General features: G+C 52.0%; 9 protein-coding genes across 9 annotated transcripts; 4 read left to right on the top strand and 5 right to left on the bottom strand.

The window, feature by feature from the left end:
* Nucleotides 1-213: 213 nt before the first annotated feature.
* Nucleotides 214-1,663, bottom strand: N7443_009259 (WD domain protein; the record flags this gene model as incomplete). Its single annotated transcript, XM_056889315.1, has 2 exons — nucleotides 214-1,607; nucleotides 1,630-1,663. 2 exons carry the CDS (start codon nucleotides 1,661-1,663, stop codon nucleotides 214-216), a joined length of 1,428 nt encoding a protein of 475 aa, XP_056738617.1.
* A 518-nt stretch (nucleotides 1,664-2,181) lies between these two features.
* On the top strand, nucleotides 2,182-4,242 carry N7443_009258 (SAE2 C-terminal domain-containing protein; the record flags this gene model as incomplete). The annotated part of the gene is made up of 1 exon (XM_056889314.1): nucleotides 2,182-4,242. The coding sequence occupies one exon, from the start codon at nucleotides 2,182-2,184 to the stop codon at nucleotides 4,240-4,242; it is 2,061 nt and encodes a 686-aa protein (XP_056738616.1).
* Nucleotides 4,243-4,469: 227 nt separating this feature from the next.
* On the top strand, nucleotides 4,470-5,788 carry N7443_009257 (peroxisomal membrane protein PEX16; the record flags this gene model as incomplete). Its single annotated transcript, XM_056889313.1, has 4 exons — nucleotides 4,470-4,614; nucleotides 4,673-4,708; nucleotides 4,772-5,612; nucleotides 5,665-5,788. 4 exons carry the CDS (start codon nucleotides 4,470-4,472, stop codon nucleotides 5,786-5,788), a joined length of 1,146 nt encoding a protein of 381 aa, XP_056738615.1.
* Nucleotides 5,789-5,972: 184 nt separating this feature from the next.
* Nucleotides 5,973-6,995, bottom strand: N7443_009256 (ribonuclease H2 catalytic subunit RNH201; the record flags this gene model as incomplete). Its single annotated transcript, XM_056889312.1, has 1 exon — nucleotides 5,973-6,995. The coding sequence occupies one exon, from the start codon at nucleotides 6,993-6,995 to the stop codon at nucleotides 5,973-5,975; it is 1,023 nt and encodes a 340-aa protein (XP_056738614.1).
* Nucleotides 6,996-7,205: 210 nt separating this feature from the next.
* On the top strand, nucleotides 7,206-9,224 carry N7443_009255 (Cupin domain protein; the record flags this gene model as incomplete). Its single annotated transcript, XM_056889311.1, has 5 exons — nucleotides 7,206-7,267; nucleotides 7,321-7,481; nucleotides 7,549-8,667; nucleotides 8,721-8,969; nucleotides 9,028-9,224. The coding sequence occupies 5 exons, from the start codon at nucleotides 7,206-7,208 to the stop codon at nucleotides 9,222-9,224; spliced, it is 1,788 nt and encodes a 595-aa protein (XP_056738613.1).
* A 236-nt stretch (nucleotides 9,225-9,460) lies between these two features.
* Nucleotides 9,461-10,395, bottom strand: N7443_009254 (tubulin-folding cofactor B; the record flags this gene model as incomplete). The annotated part of the gene is made up of 3 exons (XM_056889310.1): nucleotides 9,461-9,795; nucleotides 9,849-10,068; nucleotides 10,120-10,395. 3 exons carry the CDS (start codon nucleotides 10,393-10,395, stop codon nucleotides 9,461-9,463), a joined length of 831 nt encoding a protein of 276 aa, XP_056738612.1.
* Nucleotides 10,396-11,171: 776 nt separating this feature from the next.
* On the top strand, nucleotides 11,172-12,034 carry N7443_009253 (tRNA (carboxymethyluridine(34)-5-O)-methyltransferase; the record flags this gene model as incomplete). The annotated part of the gene is made up of 3 exons (XM_056889309.1): nucleotides 11,172-11,258; nucleotides 11,309-11,433; nucleotides 11,560-12,034. 3 exons carry the CDS (start codon nucleotides 11,172-11,174, stop codon nucleotides 12,032-12,034), a joined length of 687 nt encoding a protein of 228 aa, XP_056738611.1.
* A 263-nt stretch (nucleotides 12,035-12,297) lies between these two features.
* Nucleotides 12,298-13,235, bottom strand: N7443_009252 (MYB DNA-binding domain protein; the record flags this gene model as incomplete). Its single annotated transcript, XM_056889308.1, has 2 exons — nucleotides 12,298-12,715; nucleotides 12,778-13,235. 2 exons carry the CDS (start codon nucleotides 13,233-13,235, stop codon nucleotides 12,298-12,300), a joined length of 876 nt encoding a protein of 291 aa, XP_056738610.1.
* Nucleotides 13,236-15,063: 1,828 nt separating this feature from the next.
* Nucleotides 15,064-15,315, bottom strand: N7443_009251 (uncharacterized protein; the record flags this gene model as incomplete). Its single annotated transcript, XM_056889307.1, has 1 exon — nucleotides 15,064-15,315. One exon carries the CDS (start codon nucleotides 15,313-15,315, stop codon nucleotides 15,064-15,066), a length of 252 nt encoding a protein of 83 aa, XP_056738609.1.
* Nucleotides 15,316-17,223: the final 1,908 nt, after the last annotated feature.

Here is a 17,223-nt window from a genome sequence, read left to right as displayed (position 1 = left end):
TCCCCAGCCTGTGGAAAAGCACCTTGAGTACCTTGAGTACCTTGTGCTACGGGGACTCGCGCGACCGGGTCCCTGGACCTGCGTTAGCGCCCCCCGTCAAATCGCGCCTATTACTTGCACTCTGGGTTTGAGACATGGGCCCAGACCCTATTCCAGGTCATCAAAACCGGATGTATCTGGGAGGCCAACCTTTGGTCTACATCAACGGTGTGGCTATGTGAAATCATAACATTCCAGCAGCTGGGTGCCAAGTTGCTTTTCTCGGAGAAGAAGAACTCGCTCTTCATCAAATCCAACGCATTCATGCATCCGCGACATCTCCTGTGGGACACTAGGGACCATCCCGAGTCCGTCCAAATCCCGTTGGATACTTTTCGGCATGGGAGCTGACACCGATTCCATTCGCCGTTTGTTCCCGGGGCTGACTTGGATGCTATTCTCATCCTTCCAGGGCCTGCGGCTGCCCAACGAAGAAACGGCTGTCTCAAGTTCCCATATGCGGATTTCGTCTCCGCGGGAAGTCACTGACACAGCTTTGCCGCGATTGGTCACTTGTACGGCAGATACAGATGAAGTGTGGCCCCAGAGACGCTGCCCTCCGCGGACGAAAAGTGATTCCAGGTCGGAGACGACAAGATACATGGTCAGCGTGTTATCCGCATGGGATGTCAGCAAATACGGATGGGAGTACGACATTGATGTTGGTGGCTGTCGATGCAATATGGAGGGAACGACGGGGGCCGAATCTTCGTTGTCGACGGTCTCGACGGTGGCCGAATGTCGTCGCATCAGTGATGGCGATAGACCTTGGAGCGGTCTCATTCCATATTGCGAATCAACCGTACTGGCAATACGGCAGTCGAGCTGTTGACCGTCTTTATCGAAACGCAGTTCTTGAATCCCTTGTGACCACCCACAACCAATATGAAAGAAGCTATACACAACGGTGGCCACAATCTCCGAAGCTGAGGCTCGGAGAGACAGTGTCATTGGCGCGACCATATTGTCCGCTTTCAGTGATGCAAGCTCATGTGGTCGAGTGATATCAACAATTGTCTCAAGTTCGTGAGATTGATCCCCGAGATTGTATAACGACAAATTCCTGTGCTGGGAGACAATCAGGAGATATGGCGAAGAAAGAGCCATAGCAGTGATGGCTCCGTCGCAGAGTCCGACATGGGAGGATCGTAAGATCAACTGGGATGTTTGGACATCAAAAATATAGCGATTGAAAAGACCACTCTCGAAGCCCACCACAATCTCCGATTGGCTCTGCTGGTGGCTCACTACCAATGCTGTTGGAAGCATGCTAGGCTTCTCTTGTGCAACTGGAAAGGGGATGTTTGCTAGACAGCTCGCTGGGTCTTTAGCAGCCCATGCCCGAAGCCCGTGGGGAGCATCTGCCGTGAAGACATTACCAGCACAAAGCTTGACCAATGCGGGAGGAGATGTGGGTTGGGGAAACTCGACTTCAGTGACTCGACATAGTCCGCGTGACCAATTGTGTCGCAATCGGTACTGCCTTTTCCAATTTGTCACTTTCCCTTCCTCTGCCAAGTGGCTATGATCAAGCCATGTTGAGACCTTTGGCGAGTACTCTGTCCTGCCTGGTAATGTGGACCGTCTTACATTGGCCAGTCGACGGGCACGTGGACGCACCCATTGCGAGTAATACTGTCGTTTCCATAACTCCGAGTCCCCACTTAGAGTGTGAAATCGATGAGATAGCCTGGTAATTGAAGTTCAAGCTGGCTGCGGAGAATGAGGAAAATTGGTGACTACTTACGTCTGGCACAAGTTTAGAGAAGAAACTGGAAGAAATGACAGGATATTGAGCAGGAGTTCGTCGCTCAAAGAAGATAGCCGATCGACAGGATCAGTCACAAGGTCCCGATTTCGTTTTGCAGGAGGCAGATCAGACGGCTGATATTCCCGGCAGCGCTTGGACATCCTGGTGGACTTTCCAAACACATGGTATGTTTTCGCGTGGTTGATGGTGAATGAGGAATACACAAGGGAACCTTGCGTGCTACGTCAAGCGCCTCTTATCGATGGCTGATAAGGATCAAAAGGCGGTCTGTATTGAATCACGTGGCATCCCGAAGCTATACTGCCAGAATTATTATCAAGACGCGTCTCGACACCGCGTTTCTCGTGGCTTGCTCACGCCACAAACTCCCGATGGAGATTCTCAAGGAGCTCCATGCGTCAATTTCAGAGGCATGCGAGGCTTCCTTTGATAATGCGTACAAGAAAATTGACTCACAAATTGCCACTCGTGACGCAGGTTTGAGACGAGCTGAAGTTGACGGATCGGCTGCACGTGAAGCGGCAGACCACAAGATCCAAGAGCTGCAGAATCATTTATACGTACTCCAAAGGGAGCTCAAGCGCTATGAAGTCGACCCGAAAGACCTGGAGCTTCCTGTCGGACTTGCCAATCTCGAGGATGAATTTGCTCCCAAAAACATCTGGAGCAATCATCACGACGTGGATCAATTGCGAAGAATCCTCGAGTATAAGTACACAGCGCTCTACACCAACTTTCAGACGCTTGCTGGAAGCTATACCAGTCTTAAGGCAAAAGTCCTGCAACACAAGAAGAGATTGCAGTATTGCGACAAGCGCCTACAGAGGGATGAGTTTACATATGTCCTCAATGGTAAACCGATAACATTTCGAAAGGTGTTGAATGTGGAAACCGATGCCACAACCAACTCGACAGCCCCAGATTCACGAACAAGGCCGCGGTCCGAAGATGAATCGACCCGGGGCTCTGTTTCTGGGACTTGGCCCGCTAAGTCAATTCAGAATCAAAACACCTCAATACATGCAAACCCTAAATTCAAATTTGAGGAAAGCAATCAACCAATAATCAGTACAACCCGACCGGAACCCCGGCATGCTACACATGATGCACTATCTTCAGAGTCGTCTTCGGATATAATTCCACCTTTACCCGATTTACAGAATCGGAAGAGAAAGCGGGTTGTCGCCGCTTCTCCTGCCCATCCACCAGAGAGTGCTCCTGGCCGACCGTTGCTGGTTAAGAGTGAACCAGTATCATCAAGTCCGTTACAAAACTCCGCGTACTCGCATGGCCAGTATCTGCCTAGCACTCAAGATCTGGATGAAATCGGCGACACTATACAAACGCCTACAAAACGAAACGTCCACCGAGAAGTGCACAGGGAAGACTCAAGCAAGGAAAATGAGTTACATGGCGCCAGCACCCAACGGACCCAGCCAGGCCGACCTGTTCAACAATTAAATGTACTACGTCCGGTTGATGGTAACGCTCGAAAGGACAAGTTTAGTGGTCAAGAATCTCGGGCGAAGAAGCAGAAATTGACAAATCACCGGGCGTTATATTCCATGGCTGAAGACGGTGATGCGGGAGAATATGGTGGCCATTCCAGGCATTTTCCGAGGAACACTCCAGTCATTCAGACCAGACCATCACAATCGAACGTGGACGGGCAAGCCACACAAGATCGACTGCGAGGTCTTTTGGAAGGATCATTACCCTCAAAATCACTACTCGAGTCTGCTAGAGATCTTTACGGCCCAGAAAATCCTCAGGGCTTAAGCAGGAACTCTTCGCGAAGTCCTCCCTTAACTGTCCACTCCCCGTCGTCCCAGAAGCCGTCCGATGATTCTGTGACTGAAACCGAATCGCAGAATTCCCAGAAAGTGCGCCCAGAAGACGAGCCCTACAGATCGCTTCCTCTTAACCGCCTGAATCTTGGCCACTTCAAGATTAACCCAGCCCGAAATGAGGGGCTTGATTTTGCATATGACGCGGTTGTCCGCAAAAAAGATGATCGCAAATGCATATCTGGATGCACGCGCCCCGGCTGCTGTGGTGATCGATTTCGTGCAATGGCACGACTCGGGGGCCTTGCAGCCAATACTTCCGCAGAGCAGGCAGAAAAGGACCAACGCATCCTGGAAGAGTACGTAGGCGAGGATCGGCATCTACTGGATGGGCTAGGTGGCCAAGACCGAGATAATCTCCTTGTGGAAGCAAGAGCCAGGATTCTAGCCAACCAGTATGGCCGACACCGACATACTCACCAGCGAGCTCGATCTCCACCTGGCTTTTGGAGAACAGACATGCCAGACACACAGGAAATAGAATCAGATCGGGAAGCAGCACAACGGCTGGAGCGGGAAAAGGTGGAGGAGCGGTACCGAGAGGCTATGCGACCTGGAGGACTCTGGGCCTGGGCGGATGAATGAAATAACTCACATGATACCTATATATGAAAATAATTGAATCAATGAATGTTTCCCATGTTATGCATAATGACGTTACAAAGGCAGAGTACAGAGCCTATGATAGAGTATAGAGAGGAGGAAGACCGGTCACTGAAAGCATCAACCTCGGTTCATCCGTCTTGGCGGCCCCCGCCCCGTGACTGCCATCTTCCCCGGCCTCCCGCCTTCTCTCCTACCCTATCGCGACCATGGAGACTGTTCGCCCTCCCATCCCTTCAAGGATGCTGAAACCGACAAAATGGCTATCGCTCTATGAGGACTTTGTCACTAAGAATGCCAGCTCGGTTGGACAGGTCGAATCCGCCTTGAGGTCGCTGACCTACATCATACCAGGTGTGATGAAGCGTGGTTGATATCCTGGAAGCGATCGCTAATGACTGTCATCTTATAGGTCGCTATAGAGAATCGGAAATAGCATCAGAATGTGGTTAGTTCAAAACCTCACCCCCAACGCCTGAGCGAGTATCGCGTCTCTAACACGAACGTGCAGTGCATTCCGGAGTACAACTTTTATCGCTTTATCATGATTCGTTAGTCTCAAGGGTAATTTCTCGACTGCCATCTACAGTGCCTCGACTGCCGCCTACACCACATGCGCGATATACCAAGTACTGGAGCACCCGTTCTTCTTTGTATCAAAAGGTCGCCGTCGCGCTTCAGATGCTTCAGTATACCGAACTCTTGTGGGAAATGGCAGCAAGGCGACGTGGTCAGAAGACCCGCTGGCGCGTCGTCGTCTTCCTTGAATTTGCCAAGGCTGTCTGCCGCCTGCTTCTCCTTCGACTGACCAACTCTCGGCCGCTGGTTAGCCCTCCGCTCCCGGAGCGGGAAGTGGACCCGAGATCAACCGAAGAGGCAGAGGATCAAGGCGACTGGAATGGCATGCAGACACCCGTCAGTGAGCGGTCCACGGATATCAGCTGGACCATGCCTCGAACGGGATTATCACTCCCATCCCTCCCAGACGTGAACGACGTGTCGAACTATCTCATCTCCAAGGTCCTTACCGCTGATGACATTAAACCTCCCAAGACCCTGCTTCACCGTGTTACCGGACAGGGACAGTTGGCGGAGGTTCTGTATATCTTGAGGCCTGTGGTATATGCTCTGGCTATGCAGCGATGGAGTGGAGATAAGCGAAGCTGGCGGCCTTGGCTGATTGGGTTCGGAATGGAATATGGCTGCCGGCAACTCGCCAAGCGGGACTTCCGGGAACGAGTCGCGGGCGGTTTGCGCGGACTCACGGGTCTTGAGCGAGAGGAGCTGCGCAAGCGTGGCTGGTCTATGGGCTGGTGGATGATGCGAGGCGCGTTCTATGAGAACATCACCAAGTATGCTAAGGTTGCCTTCGAAAATGTTGCACGAAAACTGACAATCAAACAGGTCCTGGATTCAGAGTGTAACCGGCAAGATGAAAGGAAAGCCGCTCCTAGACCTCATAGGCAGCGTGGTGGAGGACTACGGCTACCTGTGGGACAACTACTACTTCTCGACTGCCACCTTGTGATTGCCCTATTCGAAGTACCTTCTCTCGTGATACCCAGCTTATTGTACATCTTTTGACGACATTCGTGATTGGAACTTTTCCTTTTGTTTCTGGCTCTTTTTCTTTTTCTCTTTGTTCTGGGAAGATGCCTCTCATAGGGTATCATCAATGTCATATTAGGTTCATTATGTTTAATTTCCTCAAATCATAGAATTTCGGCTTGTCTTTGACCGTACCATTGCCCAAAGCCGCCTCGACTTGAGCTTTTCCCTGGACCTGACGCGAGGAGGAACTCACTGAGCTGCCCTACTCCTTCGTCCTCGTCCGCTGACCAGTCTACTCGTGCTCCGCCCTTGACTTCCAGCATTTCCTTCGCAGTACCCCAACTGAAGCGACACTCATTACCCCATCCAAAGACAGGATTCATGTTTCGTCGGAGCCAGCCAACGCACTTGGAATCCGATGGATAGCCACTGCCCCATCCCTCAACGGACGCATTTCCCGACTCTTGAGCGCGAAGCACGGCCTCGTAAAGAACTTCCAATGCGACATCACGCGTCACCTTGGCTGCTACACTCGCCGCGCTGACGCATGGATAAAGTGAATCTGCCTTCTTGGCGACGGTAATTTTCATGGTTGGAAAAATTCGCTCCAATTTGGCCTGATAGGTAGCCGGGTTGCCGATGGTATCAATGTATACCTCTCGCACATCCACTCCGCGATCTTCAACCACGCCGCGGATGATCTCGATTGTTGCGTCCATCGCCTGTGCGTTCAAGTTGTACGCGGCTGTGCCGGGTCTCATCATCCCGGAACCAATGTCGCGGGCAGAAAGAGCCTTGATCGCGTAACCGCAGGACTCAAACAAGTCCTCGCCGGGCGTGTTGAGGAGTTGCATTAGGTTGGCACGTACACCAGGTGTGAGGACTTTGCTATCGTCGAAGCTGTGCTTTTCAGCCAAGAGAGAGTGGTGAAGGTCCATTGGTAGATAAAAGGCGCCGTAAACCATCGGGCCTAGGACAGGCCCACGGCCAGCCTCATCCACGCCTAGTACACATTGAGTGGTTTCCACGCCATCACTGGATGCTTTGGCGCGAGACGTGATGAGGGCGGGACAGGGCGTGTAGTATGCATAGGATTCTCCCGAGAGCAATTGGGCCGAGTCGATACTGGGAGGGATAAAGCATTGAGGGCCCTGAGGGGTATTGGGATCTTTATCGGCAGCCATGGTTGGGAAAATTGAAGGGATGAAGGTGAAGTCATGTTCAAGCCGAGTATGTGAAAACGCGTCGACTGTTCGGGCTTAGCGGCGGGCGCGCGTTCTCTCCCCCAAATTCCGGCGCAACCATTCCTCCTCCCCCTCCACCTGCACTTTGTTGTGAACGATTCCCCTTACCTTTTCCCGGATCCCGGATCGGTCTATTTAGCGTCGATAGCTATGGCTCGGGGGCCAGGAAAGGCTCGCGACTTCGATTTCTCGAATGTGGGGACCACCGGCCGGTGAGTTGCTTTATGATTCTGACATGCGACGGTGCTAATGCAGATGCGCTTAGACGGACCGGTATCACCCTCGCGGAGGGACGACGTGACGAGCATGGAATGGAAGAAGTGGAGGGCCTCTTCTCGTCCCCGGAAAAGTCGCCTACGAAGTTGAACGGGCTTGAAGAGGACGAAAGTGACGATTCTGTTGGTTCAGAAATGTCTATGGATGAGGGTAGGATGGCATGCCGATTCGAATATCTTGCAAAGCAATCGCTAACATGTTCTTCCTCGGTTATCAGGCAATGCGCCTGGCCCTATGGACTTTCTCAAAGCTTCAAATCGTACGCGCGAGTCTCTTCTAGCCCCGCCCACTCGATCACCTGCGAAGCGTTCTTCTCGAAAGTCTCCTGTGTTGCGATCTTCTCCAGAACTGGAAAATGAATTCGTGTCTTCCAGTCCTTCCGATGGCAAAGGCCTGACAGAATCGCGTCAAGACCCTAGTCCTTTATCTACTCGCTCTGTGAACGCAGGTGTGTCGAATCCAAAGAATAATTTGCGACCAACAAAGGCGCAGCTAGCAGCAGAATCGCTTGGTGTGCACGATTTTTCGGACGGCGAGGGTGATGAAAACGCAAATTCATTTAGTCAGCTCCAAGACGATTTCGGCGATAGCTTTGATCTCGGCGACGAGACTATTGTTCATGATGATGAGGTGCCCGAGCAGGACCTGAGTACCGAGTCATCGCCAGCGGCCCCAGCCGCTGCGCCCTCGCGCCAGACAGACAAGATAACGTTGGCTTCAAAACCAGCGAGCAAAGGGTCTACAGCGAAGACTTCACATCCAAGCAATGACCCGCCAAAGCGACGGGGACGGCCTCCAAAAAGTCAGCGCCCTGCGTCTGATGAAGGCACCGATGCTAGGCCACCCAAGAAGCAGAAGACTTCGACTGGGGAGTTTCGAACCACGCGAGAACCGTTAGACCCGGAGCTTGACCGGGTGGTTGAGAACTATGCCCAACGTTCAGGTCCATTGAAAGGACGCAGCTTGTATATTCTTAAGCGTGAAGTTCCCTCTGATACCAGCGCCACACACACTCGCTCGGGTCGAGTCTCTGTACGGCCTCTTGCTTACTGGCGAAACGAGCGGTGCGTGTTTGGTGATGGAGAGGCTGTTGAGGGACAACGCTTCCCACTTTCCACAATCAAAGAAGTCATCCGCACCGAGGATGCCGAACCGGATCAGCAGAAGAAAGGCAAGCGTGCGGGTCAAAAGTCCAAAAAGAAGAAGCAGAGGGCAGAATCTTCGGATGAAGAGGATGAAGATGCCGATATTTGGGAAAAGGAAGGTGTTCTTCATGGTTATGTGCCCAAATGGGACCCCAAGGCACAAGCGAGCACCTCGGAGGAAGAAGTCCTCGGTAAGACAAACTCGTTTGACTCTTGCGTCTCGTGCTAATGACAAATAATCTAGACATTGCATACGCCCCCTCCGGCATTGAAACCAGAGAAGTCAAAGATTCTACATTCAGGTTTGCCAAGCTGCTCAGCTCTTCGTTCATTGGATCGGGTGTCGTTGAGCTTCCCCCCGAGGGTGTGAAGAAGCCCAAAAACTCGAAGAAGATGCACATGGTCTTCTATGTTTGCCATGGCCGTGTTCAAGTCGACATTTCAGGTGTGCAATTTAGCGCTGGCAAAGGATGCGTTTTCCAGGTTCCTCGAGGTAAGCAACTTGAGTGGGTGTCCGCTTTACAACTCTGACATCTTCATCCGCTCTTTAGGCAACTATTATAGTTTCATGAACCAGCACAGCAAAGAAACTCGTCTCTTCTTCACACAAGGCTGTGTACCAGGCGAGGATGAGACTTCTGCTTCGAGGAATGATGTGCAGGAAAGCGAATTTGAACCTGAAAGCACCACTCCTGCTCCCCCGGCGAAGACTCGAGGTCGGCCTAAAGGCAAGCAAAAGGCTAAATGATTGTGCTGATCCTTTATTCTCCTTTTTGATTTTCTTTCAAGCCACGCCGGTGTTTTGACTACGCGCCACGATACCTATCTGTCAGTCTTGTTTCCAGCGTTCTTACGTCCAACCCGAGTTACCAGGTGTCGGTGTTAGCAGTCTTGTAATCTTGTTTTCATGACAATTGGGAAAGCCCTCGGAGGAATCGGAGTTCAAATATCATCTACAATCGAATACTTCATCTGTAACATCAATCATATCTCCTCCATAAGCTCATCCAGGTCATCATCCAAAGGTGGGAAGTCTCCAACTTCCACTTTCTCTGGCTTTACAAATGCTCCTCGCTTCTCGAGGCACTCGAAGTAGCGCTGGCCGCCCACGCTACCGTCATTCTTTCCCGTGGGTTCATCCAGCTCGATACCGACCCAGATGGGTTGCAGCTCCTGGGGAAGCTGTCCATCTTGTTCCAGCTCGCGACTCGCGCCAGGGGCAGGAATTGTTGGAACGGGCCCAATAAAGCGAACAGTGCCACGTCGGATATGCGGCGGAGACGAGGGCAGAATGATTGCCCGCTTAGACGCAGCAATACCTGCAATAAAATTGTGAGATATGAAGACCGTCATGGCCGTTATTTCAGCATACCTTTGGAGGCAACATCTGCGCGGTCTTTCTCAACCTGCTTCCGCAGGGCTTCTTCGGGTGAAAGAGCGCTGGGGTCGAAGCGACCCAGCTTCTGGTTTTTCTTCCAGGCCAGGACAGAGTTTGAGAGAGACTCGTAGGTCTCCGTGGGTAGTTCGTACTTCTCGACTGATGACAAGTCGGTAAAGTTGGGCCGCATAGCCTGCGGACGAGAGTCGTGGACCTGGAGATGTACTCAGCAGATTTCAATGATTAACTTTAGTAGTAGATATACCTCAATTTCAGAGCCCTTGGCCAGGCCATAGTTTCCAATAAGTTGGTCATCATTGTCAGCCCATTGATCTGGTTGACCGGGCACCTTGACGCGAAGACGCTGGCTTCGCGGAGGGACACCGGTCATGGTCTCGAGCTTCCCCTTGAGCTGCATCACCGTCCATGAAGGAGTCACGCGGCGCTCAGTCAGAAACGTGGGTTCTCCATTTGCAGACTTGGCCGCAGCTGGACTGGTGATGATGACGGAGATATCCGCCGGTGTGGGCTGGAATGCCATTTTGACCGTGCCCGTTTAAAGCGGTACTTGAACGGGATCTGGATGGATGTGTCAGGATTGGAATTCTAGGAATGCAGCCATGGCAAGCGGTAGAAATCACAAATTGCAAAATGAAATCAAAGATCAAGATTGGAATGAGAAATGGGCTTCATAGAACCGCCCAGAAGAATCCATCTGGGAATGGGGGGGGCTTGATATTGCCAGATCAGTCACTCATAGACCCCCAATCCGAGGCTCCAGGGTAATGGATGCAAGTGATGGGGTATTTTCATGGAATCCGACACATAGAATAATCAAATCAACCGAGGAAGTACTTACGTTAATTCACAAAGAGACGAGGTCTTCTCTCCTGAACGCACCACCCAAGTCGGAAATGCTTAGTCAGCATACAAGGAAAGCCCTGGGCCTCGACTCACATATTGAGAAAGGATGATTATAGCGATGAGCATGGTTCTTCCTAGCTGAAGCAAATTCAGGGCAGATGCTTGTATTGAGGGTCGATCGCAGGTAGCACTATTGAGATCTGCGATCGGTTCTACCATCTACCAATTGGCATGAAGCGGGTGATTTACGGGAGTTGGCCTGTAGATCTATTCAGTGTGACTTCAAAGAATCAGCTATAAGGTTGGTGTCTATGAGTATTTAGATTCGATAGACCTATAGTATTAAATAAATTAAATCTTTGTTGGCGGGTGTACAACAGGTGTGTTCGGGGCCACGTGATGCCATGACCCATCTCTCGCTTGATGGTGACTTCACTTCTTTTCACAGCAACTATGGAGTCCGCAGAGATCTACGAGCAGAGGAATGTGCACGAGGTCTACCAGCAGATCGCAGAACACTTCTCATCTACTCGTTACAAGGTATGTATCTCACTGCCATGCCTGATCGCGGGGCTAACGGGTTTTTCTAGCCATGGCCCATTGTGGAGCGATTCCTCAAGGAGCTTCAACCCGGCTCTGTCGGTCTTGATGTGGGCTGCGGCAATGGCAAATACCTCACTGTCAACAAAGATGTTTTTATAGTGGCCTCAGATAGGTACGTCTACTGTGGTGGGGGAAGGATGTTTTTTATATCTAATTCTCTCTTTTTTTGGCTAATTTTTTCGGTGTTTACATCTTGATTCGTACCTTTCTCTTGGCCCAAGCTGATTCAGATTGACAGATCAGAAAATCTTGCACGAATTGCACTCCAACATCAGCCCCATTCAACCGTGGTGGCTGATATCATGGACCTCCCACATCGGAATGCATTCTTCGATTTCGCAATTTCAATTGCTGTCGTGCACCATATTTCCACTCCGGCCCGGCGAGTCCAGGCCATTGCCGAGATTCTGCGAACCATAAGATGCGGTTCGGAGACAGAATCAGGTGGTAAAATATTGATCTATGCCTGGGCTCTCGAGCAGAAGAACAGCCGTCGCGGTTGGGATAAGGGCGACCCGCAAGACATCATGGTGCCCTGGATTCGCAAGGCTAAATCAACCGATGATGAGCCCCAAACGTTTAACCGCTACTATCATCTGTATGAAGAAGGGGAACTGGAGCGCGATATTGACCAGGCCGGAGGCCACGTTCTCGAGTCGGGATACGAAAAAGACAATTGGTGGGTGATCGCGACGCCCAAGTTTTTGTCGTGATGCTGTGCGACGGGTGGTATCACTTCGAGAACCAGCCTCGAATATTTGCCATCAGCACGTAACGCGCTCGTCAAAATGGCGCGTTGACAAAGGTCTGCCCAACAAAACAAGCTGGGAGAGTTCAAACGCGCAAACGGGGGCGGGAAATTCTCTATATAATTTCACGGCCTCCCATAAATCACAGGATACCTCCAGCAGGCGCTATGCAACTCGTATCAAGGAAACAAAGGAAAGCCGTACAGGCGTGATCGTTCATTGTCGTCTTAGGGCAGAGTTCGGGGAGGCAATCCCAGATGTGGGCCCATAAGACCTGGCGGGGGAATACCCATGTCCGGGGGTCTTCCCACTCCATAGAAGTCTCTCGGTGGTGGTGGAGCTGGCGGGGCATACGCAGGGACACCTGCGGTCAACTCTTCGAGGGATGGAAGCTGGGTTGGAAGGCCTGGGAGATGGCCAGGGATTGCACGTGAGGTAGAAGATTTCCGTGGACGGGCGAAAGACGTGCTCGCTCGGCGAGTTCGTGTGGTGGGAGGATCGATTGCAGCACTCGACAGAGAGAAGGGCACCACGCCTGCGCGGCGGGCCATTTCCTGCTCACCGAGCTGCCAGTGCATGGCCTCCGCGGCTCGCCATGGGATGGCCATTTCTTCCGCCACCTTGGACCACATCTCTGCTTTGAACCTGATTTGTTTTATCGTTAGCACTTTGCAAGCCCCGACGGGTTTCCTTTGTCTGGTTCCTACCGTTCATACAGCCGAGCGAGCTTGTTTTTCTTATCCTCATCCCACTCGCTGCGACGCTCGAGATAGTTCTGGTAGTGAAGACGGCAACTGATGGCACTGCGACCTGGCAGGCGTTTGCTGATATCCTCCCACTTCATACCACTGCCTCGCAGCTCGATGATCAGGGCATCTTCCTCTGGTGACCACTTGGACTGCTTCTTAGCAGGTGACTCCGCAGTGTGAGCGGGTTGCAGACGCTTTGCCGGGAGACCCGGGGCGGTCTTAGTCAAGGACGGCGCCACGGGTGCCGGACCCGTCATGAGAGGCGCCGTCCCTGGAGGCGGAGCCGGCAGAGATCTAGGCTGATAGAGGTGTGTAGGGTGTGCCGGGGTGGCTTCTTCCTCATCTTGGGGCTTGAGTAGCAGTGAGATATCCACTTTGGCGGGCGGCAAGATAGGCCGGTTTTGTAACGCAATCATATGCGCGACGGAGGCGGGACTTTTCGGGACTTAGAGTAAATAGAAAGCAAAACCCCCTCCAAAACAAGGCCGAGGGGGGAACGGAACGAAGACGAGGCTCGTGATCTCAGTAGAATCAGTAGAATGACGACAGCCAAACGATCTCCGGGTGATCAGAGAGCAGAGAGAACAGTCTGGATCAAGTGCACCGTCGAGCAGAAACTCAAAAAGATATCGCGGTCTCGTGCAACGAATGGTGAGGTCAGAGCAAGACCTTTTTGAGGGCTACAGCGGCAGAATGGCGGTACAGAGGCAGAGTACCGTGGAATGGTGGAATGGTGAAATCAGTTGAGGGGGGGGGGAGGGGAAACAGAATAGAGATGGGAAAAAGTGTGGTAAATAGATGAAAGATGAAAGAGGAAACGATGGGAGGTAGAACGGTAGAAAGTGTAGAGTATAGGAAGTCGAGAAATGAGAAAAAGGCATACAAGGGAAAGTCCAGACTTTGAAACCGATCAACGGTGACAGACCTAACAATCCACCAGCCGGGTATGGGTCAGGTCTAAGACCGTGAAGCCCAAGTATTGGTATTGTAAAATAAATAAATAGAATATCTTCGATCCACTCAGCCGTTTATTTTAATTAAAAAGAGGTCAAGCCCCTCGTGCTCTACTATAGTTCTGGCACCCGACCAGTTCATTTCCCTGTCATGGGTCTACGGAGACAGGTTTTTGGTTCCAAGTCAACATCTTGAACCTAGCCTGGGATTGACCTGACCCAGTCACCCTAGGTAGCGAAGAGCTAGATAGATCGTTCGGGTTGACTAGGTAGCCTAAGTTGACTAGGTAGCCTAGGTAAGCTAACTAGCTAAGAGCATTACCTACCGTACGGTATCCCACCTAACCGAGTCGAGGAAGAGGGGCGCCATCAAACAGATGAACATGGTTCCTCCTGGAAGAGAGGGGAGGAGAGGGGAGGAGATGGGAGGAGATGGGAGGAGATGGGAGGGGAGGAGGGAGGGGGGGGAGAGGTGGGCAAAGAGACCCGCATCATCCTGAAATGAGATGAGGATGCGTAACGGGACACTTTAAAGCAAGCACTGACCAGTCACAACGTTGGCAACGGCCTGCTCCGGTCCAGACGCTAACCGTGGCCCTAATGCCATGCCGTTAGGACTAAAACCTCGCATTGCCAGGCGATCGCAGGCAGCTCAACGGCTTTCTGCCGCCCCAGGGGCTCCACCGAGCATCACGAGGGGCTGTGAATGGCTTGAAGTGGTACATTAGTCCACACTAAACCGGAGCCGGTCTTGCGTTCTAGGACCCTCTCGTCCCTTTAGTGCACCTACGAACAGAGCTAAGTGATGCGATTACTGGGATCCGGGGTCTTTGCGTATCTAGGTAAGCTCTGGGTAAGCTGGGCACTGTAACAGCTCTATGTAAATATGCACCTAACGGCGTAGCGTTCGCCTGTCCCACCTGGGAAATGGGCGTTGCCTCTTTCGAGCTCCAGTCTCCGAGCAGTTTGCAGCCTCAGTTTTAGTGCAACCACTCGGGGATTTTCTTGGTTTCCCTGGGGCTTGACCCCTGTTCCTCTGAGAACTGTAGGATTTGCCTCCGTGGTGGAGCCCCCTGATTCCGGGTTCCCGACTTGTTGGAATGTCGAATGTGGATAAAGTCCATGTGTTGATTTCCAGAGATGCCTGTTTAGGATATTGTCTATTTTTCTCTTTTCCTGTTGTCTTTTGAGTACCCGATCTGGTCCCAAGTCCAAGGTTGATAGGGACCTAGGTAAGCACCTAGGTTGCAGGGCTGGATCTTTCCAGAACTTCCCGTTACTTCAAAGCGGGTTAAGCTCGACGCTGTAAGACTGCCGCAGTGTTGCGCGGCAGGTCCATCGTTCGTAGGGCCACATCCCGGTCACACCGCGTCGCAATTGCAATGTTCTTGGGGCCAGACCCGTGCGAAATTGGACCCGTTGATCTGTCGGGCCTAGAATCCGCGTCTCCGTTTCCCCCCCCCCACTCGCGAATGAACAGGAGCGTGAACATGAACATGAACGTGAACATCTGGGAGATGAGGGGACGGAGGGTCCGAGGCATGGTTTGCTTGAAGCGAAGCTAAGGTCTCACATTCCGGGTTCATTTAAAAAAAAACCTTGGAAATCTAATATGAATCAAGCCCCAAACCATCCACCTGGCGCTGGGGCTGACGCGCCTGACAGAAGGAGAAAATGCTACCGAACCGCACTCTGAGAACGACGGGGCCGTAAATTCCCACCAGATTAAGGGACCGGTGGATCCTCCTTCATTTCGCATAACAGAGCTCCTCGTGTACTGTACCAGACCCGAACAGAACTTGTCCACAAATTCTCCGTGATTGGACATAGCTCTCGAGCCCCAAGTGGCGAAGCCCAACCTAACCCTGGTCGACCGTTGTGCAAAGTGGCGGTGGAGGGGGCGGGTTCTTCATCTCCTCGAACACGAGTTCTCCCTTTTTCTGCCGAACCTGTTTTCATCCGCCTCATGTTAGTGCTTGGTTGCCTCATCGTCGATCTTGATTGATCCTTGATCCTTGACCCTTGACTCGTGACGACCCTCATTCCTCCCTGATTTCAGGTCATGCTCTATACATGACTCACGATTCGCGATTCATGATCCGTGCATGGTTTCATGATTGTCCTCCAACTGCCTACGGGCATTGCCGTAGTGCGGGTCGGGGGAGTAGCGGGTCGGGGGAGTAGACCCTTTCGCCCAATGCCGGTCGGCATCTACGGGCTCATCGATTTCATGTCTGAGATGCAGATACAGATTTGAAGAGGAGGGGGGGGGGGACGCGTTGGAGAAATGGGGCAACGGCCGAGCCCACTCCATTCTGGTCCGAAGCGAGGACGATCCGTGACGATCCCGTGTGGAAAGGTCGACTATACCGGGATGGTAAGGTAAGGATGGCAAGGTCCACGAGCATGGGGATGGGGAAGTGTGACGGCAGAGGCCATTCATCACGCACACCGTGACAAGAGTCAGCTCAAACGTACAACTCGACGTATACGGTGCGACATTAGCCAACCAGGGGGACGAGTGGAGAGGCCCAACGTCGGATCATCGCGACTAATGACACAAGTGGAAGTGGCCGAGCTGGTGGCGCAGGATTCTGCTGCTTCTATTTATTTCGCAGTGATCGCCCTAAATGTCCGACACATCCACCCGACCCAGTTTTCCATCCTGACACTTCATTTCCTTATGTTTCAAGCCCGCAAGGTACTGTAAGTGCCGTGAGATCCGTGGATCTCGATATTCGTGCCCAATGTGCCCTTTTTCAAGGGTCACAGGAAGCAGTAGGAACAAGATGGAAAGAAAAAGAAATAGGAAATACATGTCGGAAGGTCCGAGAACGACGGGGGTGGGTTCCACTTGGAATCACGAATAAAGTACCCTCATGGAGAACGGTGTAGGGAGTACGGAGTACGGAGTACTCCAAATATTCAAAATACTCAAGCTACTCGGGACTAGCTATACTAACTATACTAGTTAGAGAATATACGGGATGTATGGAGTATACGTAGAGCTACCAAAGTGGCAAGTGGCGTAGGAACGCTGCTGTCAAGGTCGAAGGTACTACTGTAAATGTCTCCTCAAGATGAGATCTATCCTCAGAGCATTCAAAGCATCAGATCTCGCCCGATCCAGAAGGAGCTGCTCCGTCGACTCGGCCGGATCTCACAACCAATCAATCATGTGATGAAGGCCTTCGTCAGACGTGCTCCACTTTTCATGAAACAGTCTGCCTTGTGGGGTTCTCGGTTCTCGTCTAGACTGTCCTTTCAGTCTCTGGCTCTGGCTCTGGCTCTGTCTCTACTGGAACCGGTTCATGGATGACCCTGGTGCCGTGTTGTCGTTAGGCTCCTCTTCCAGGTACCTAGGTAGAGTCACCCTGGATACCTAGGTAAGCATCGGCTCACTTCCGACGCTTGCCTCATCTGGCACTGCCAGGGCTGATCTTCACTGACA

Source organism: Penicillium atrosanguineum (genome assembly GCF_028827265.1).
Source record: "Penicillium atrosanguineum strain IBT 20685 chromosome Unknown utg000007l_segment0_segment0, whole genome shotgun sequence".
In the NCBI taxonomy this organism is placed as follows: domain Eukaryota; kingdom Fungi; phylum Ascomycota; class Eurotiomycetes; order Eurotiales; family Aspergillaceae; genus Penicillium; species Penicillium atrosanguineum.
The sequence above is the reverse complement of the archived record's forward strand: the minus strand, read 5'-3'. Positions and strand labels throughout refer to the sequence as shown.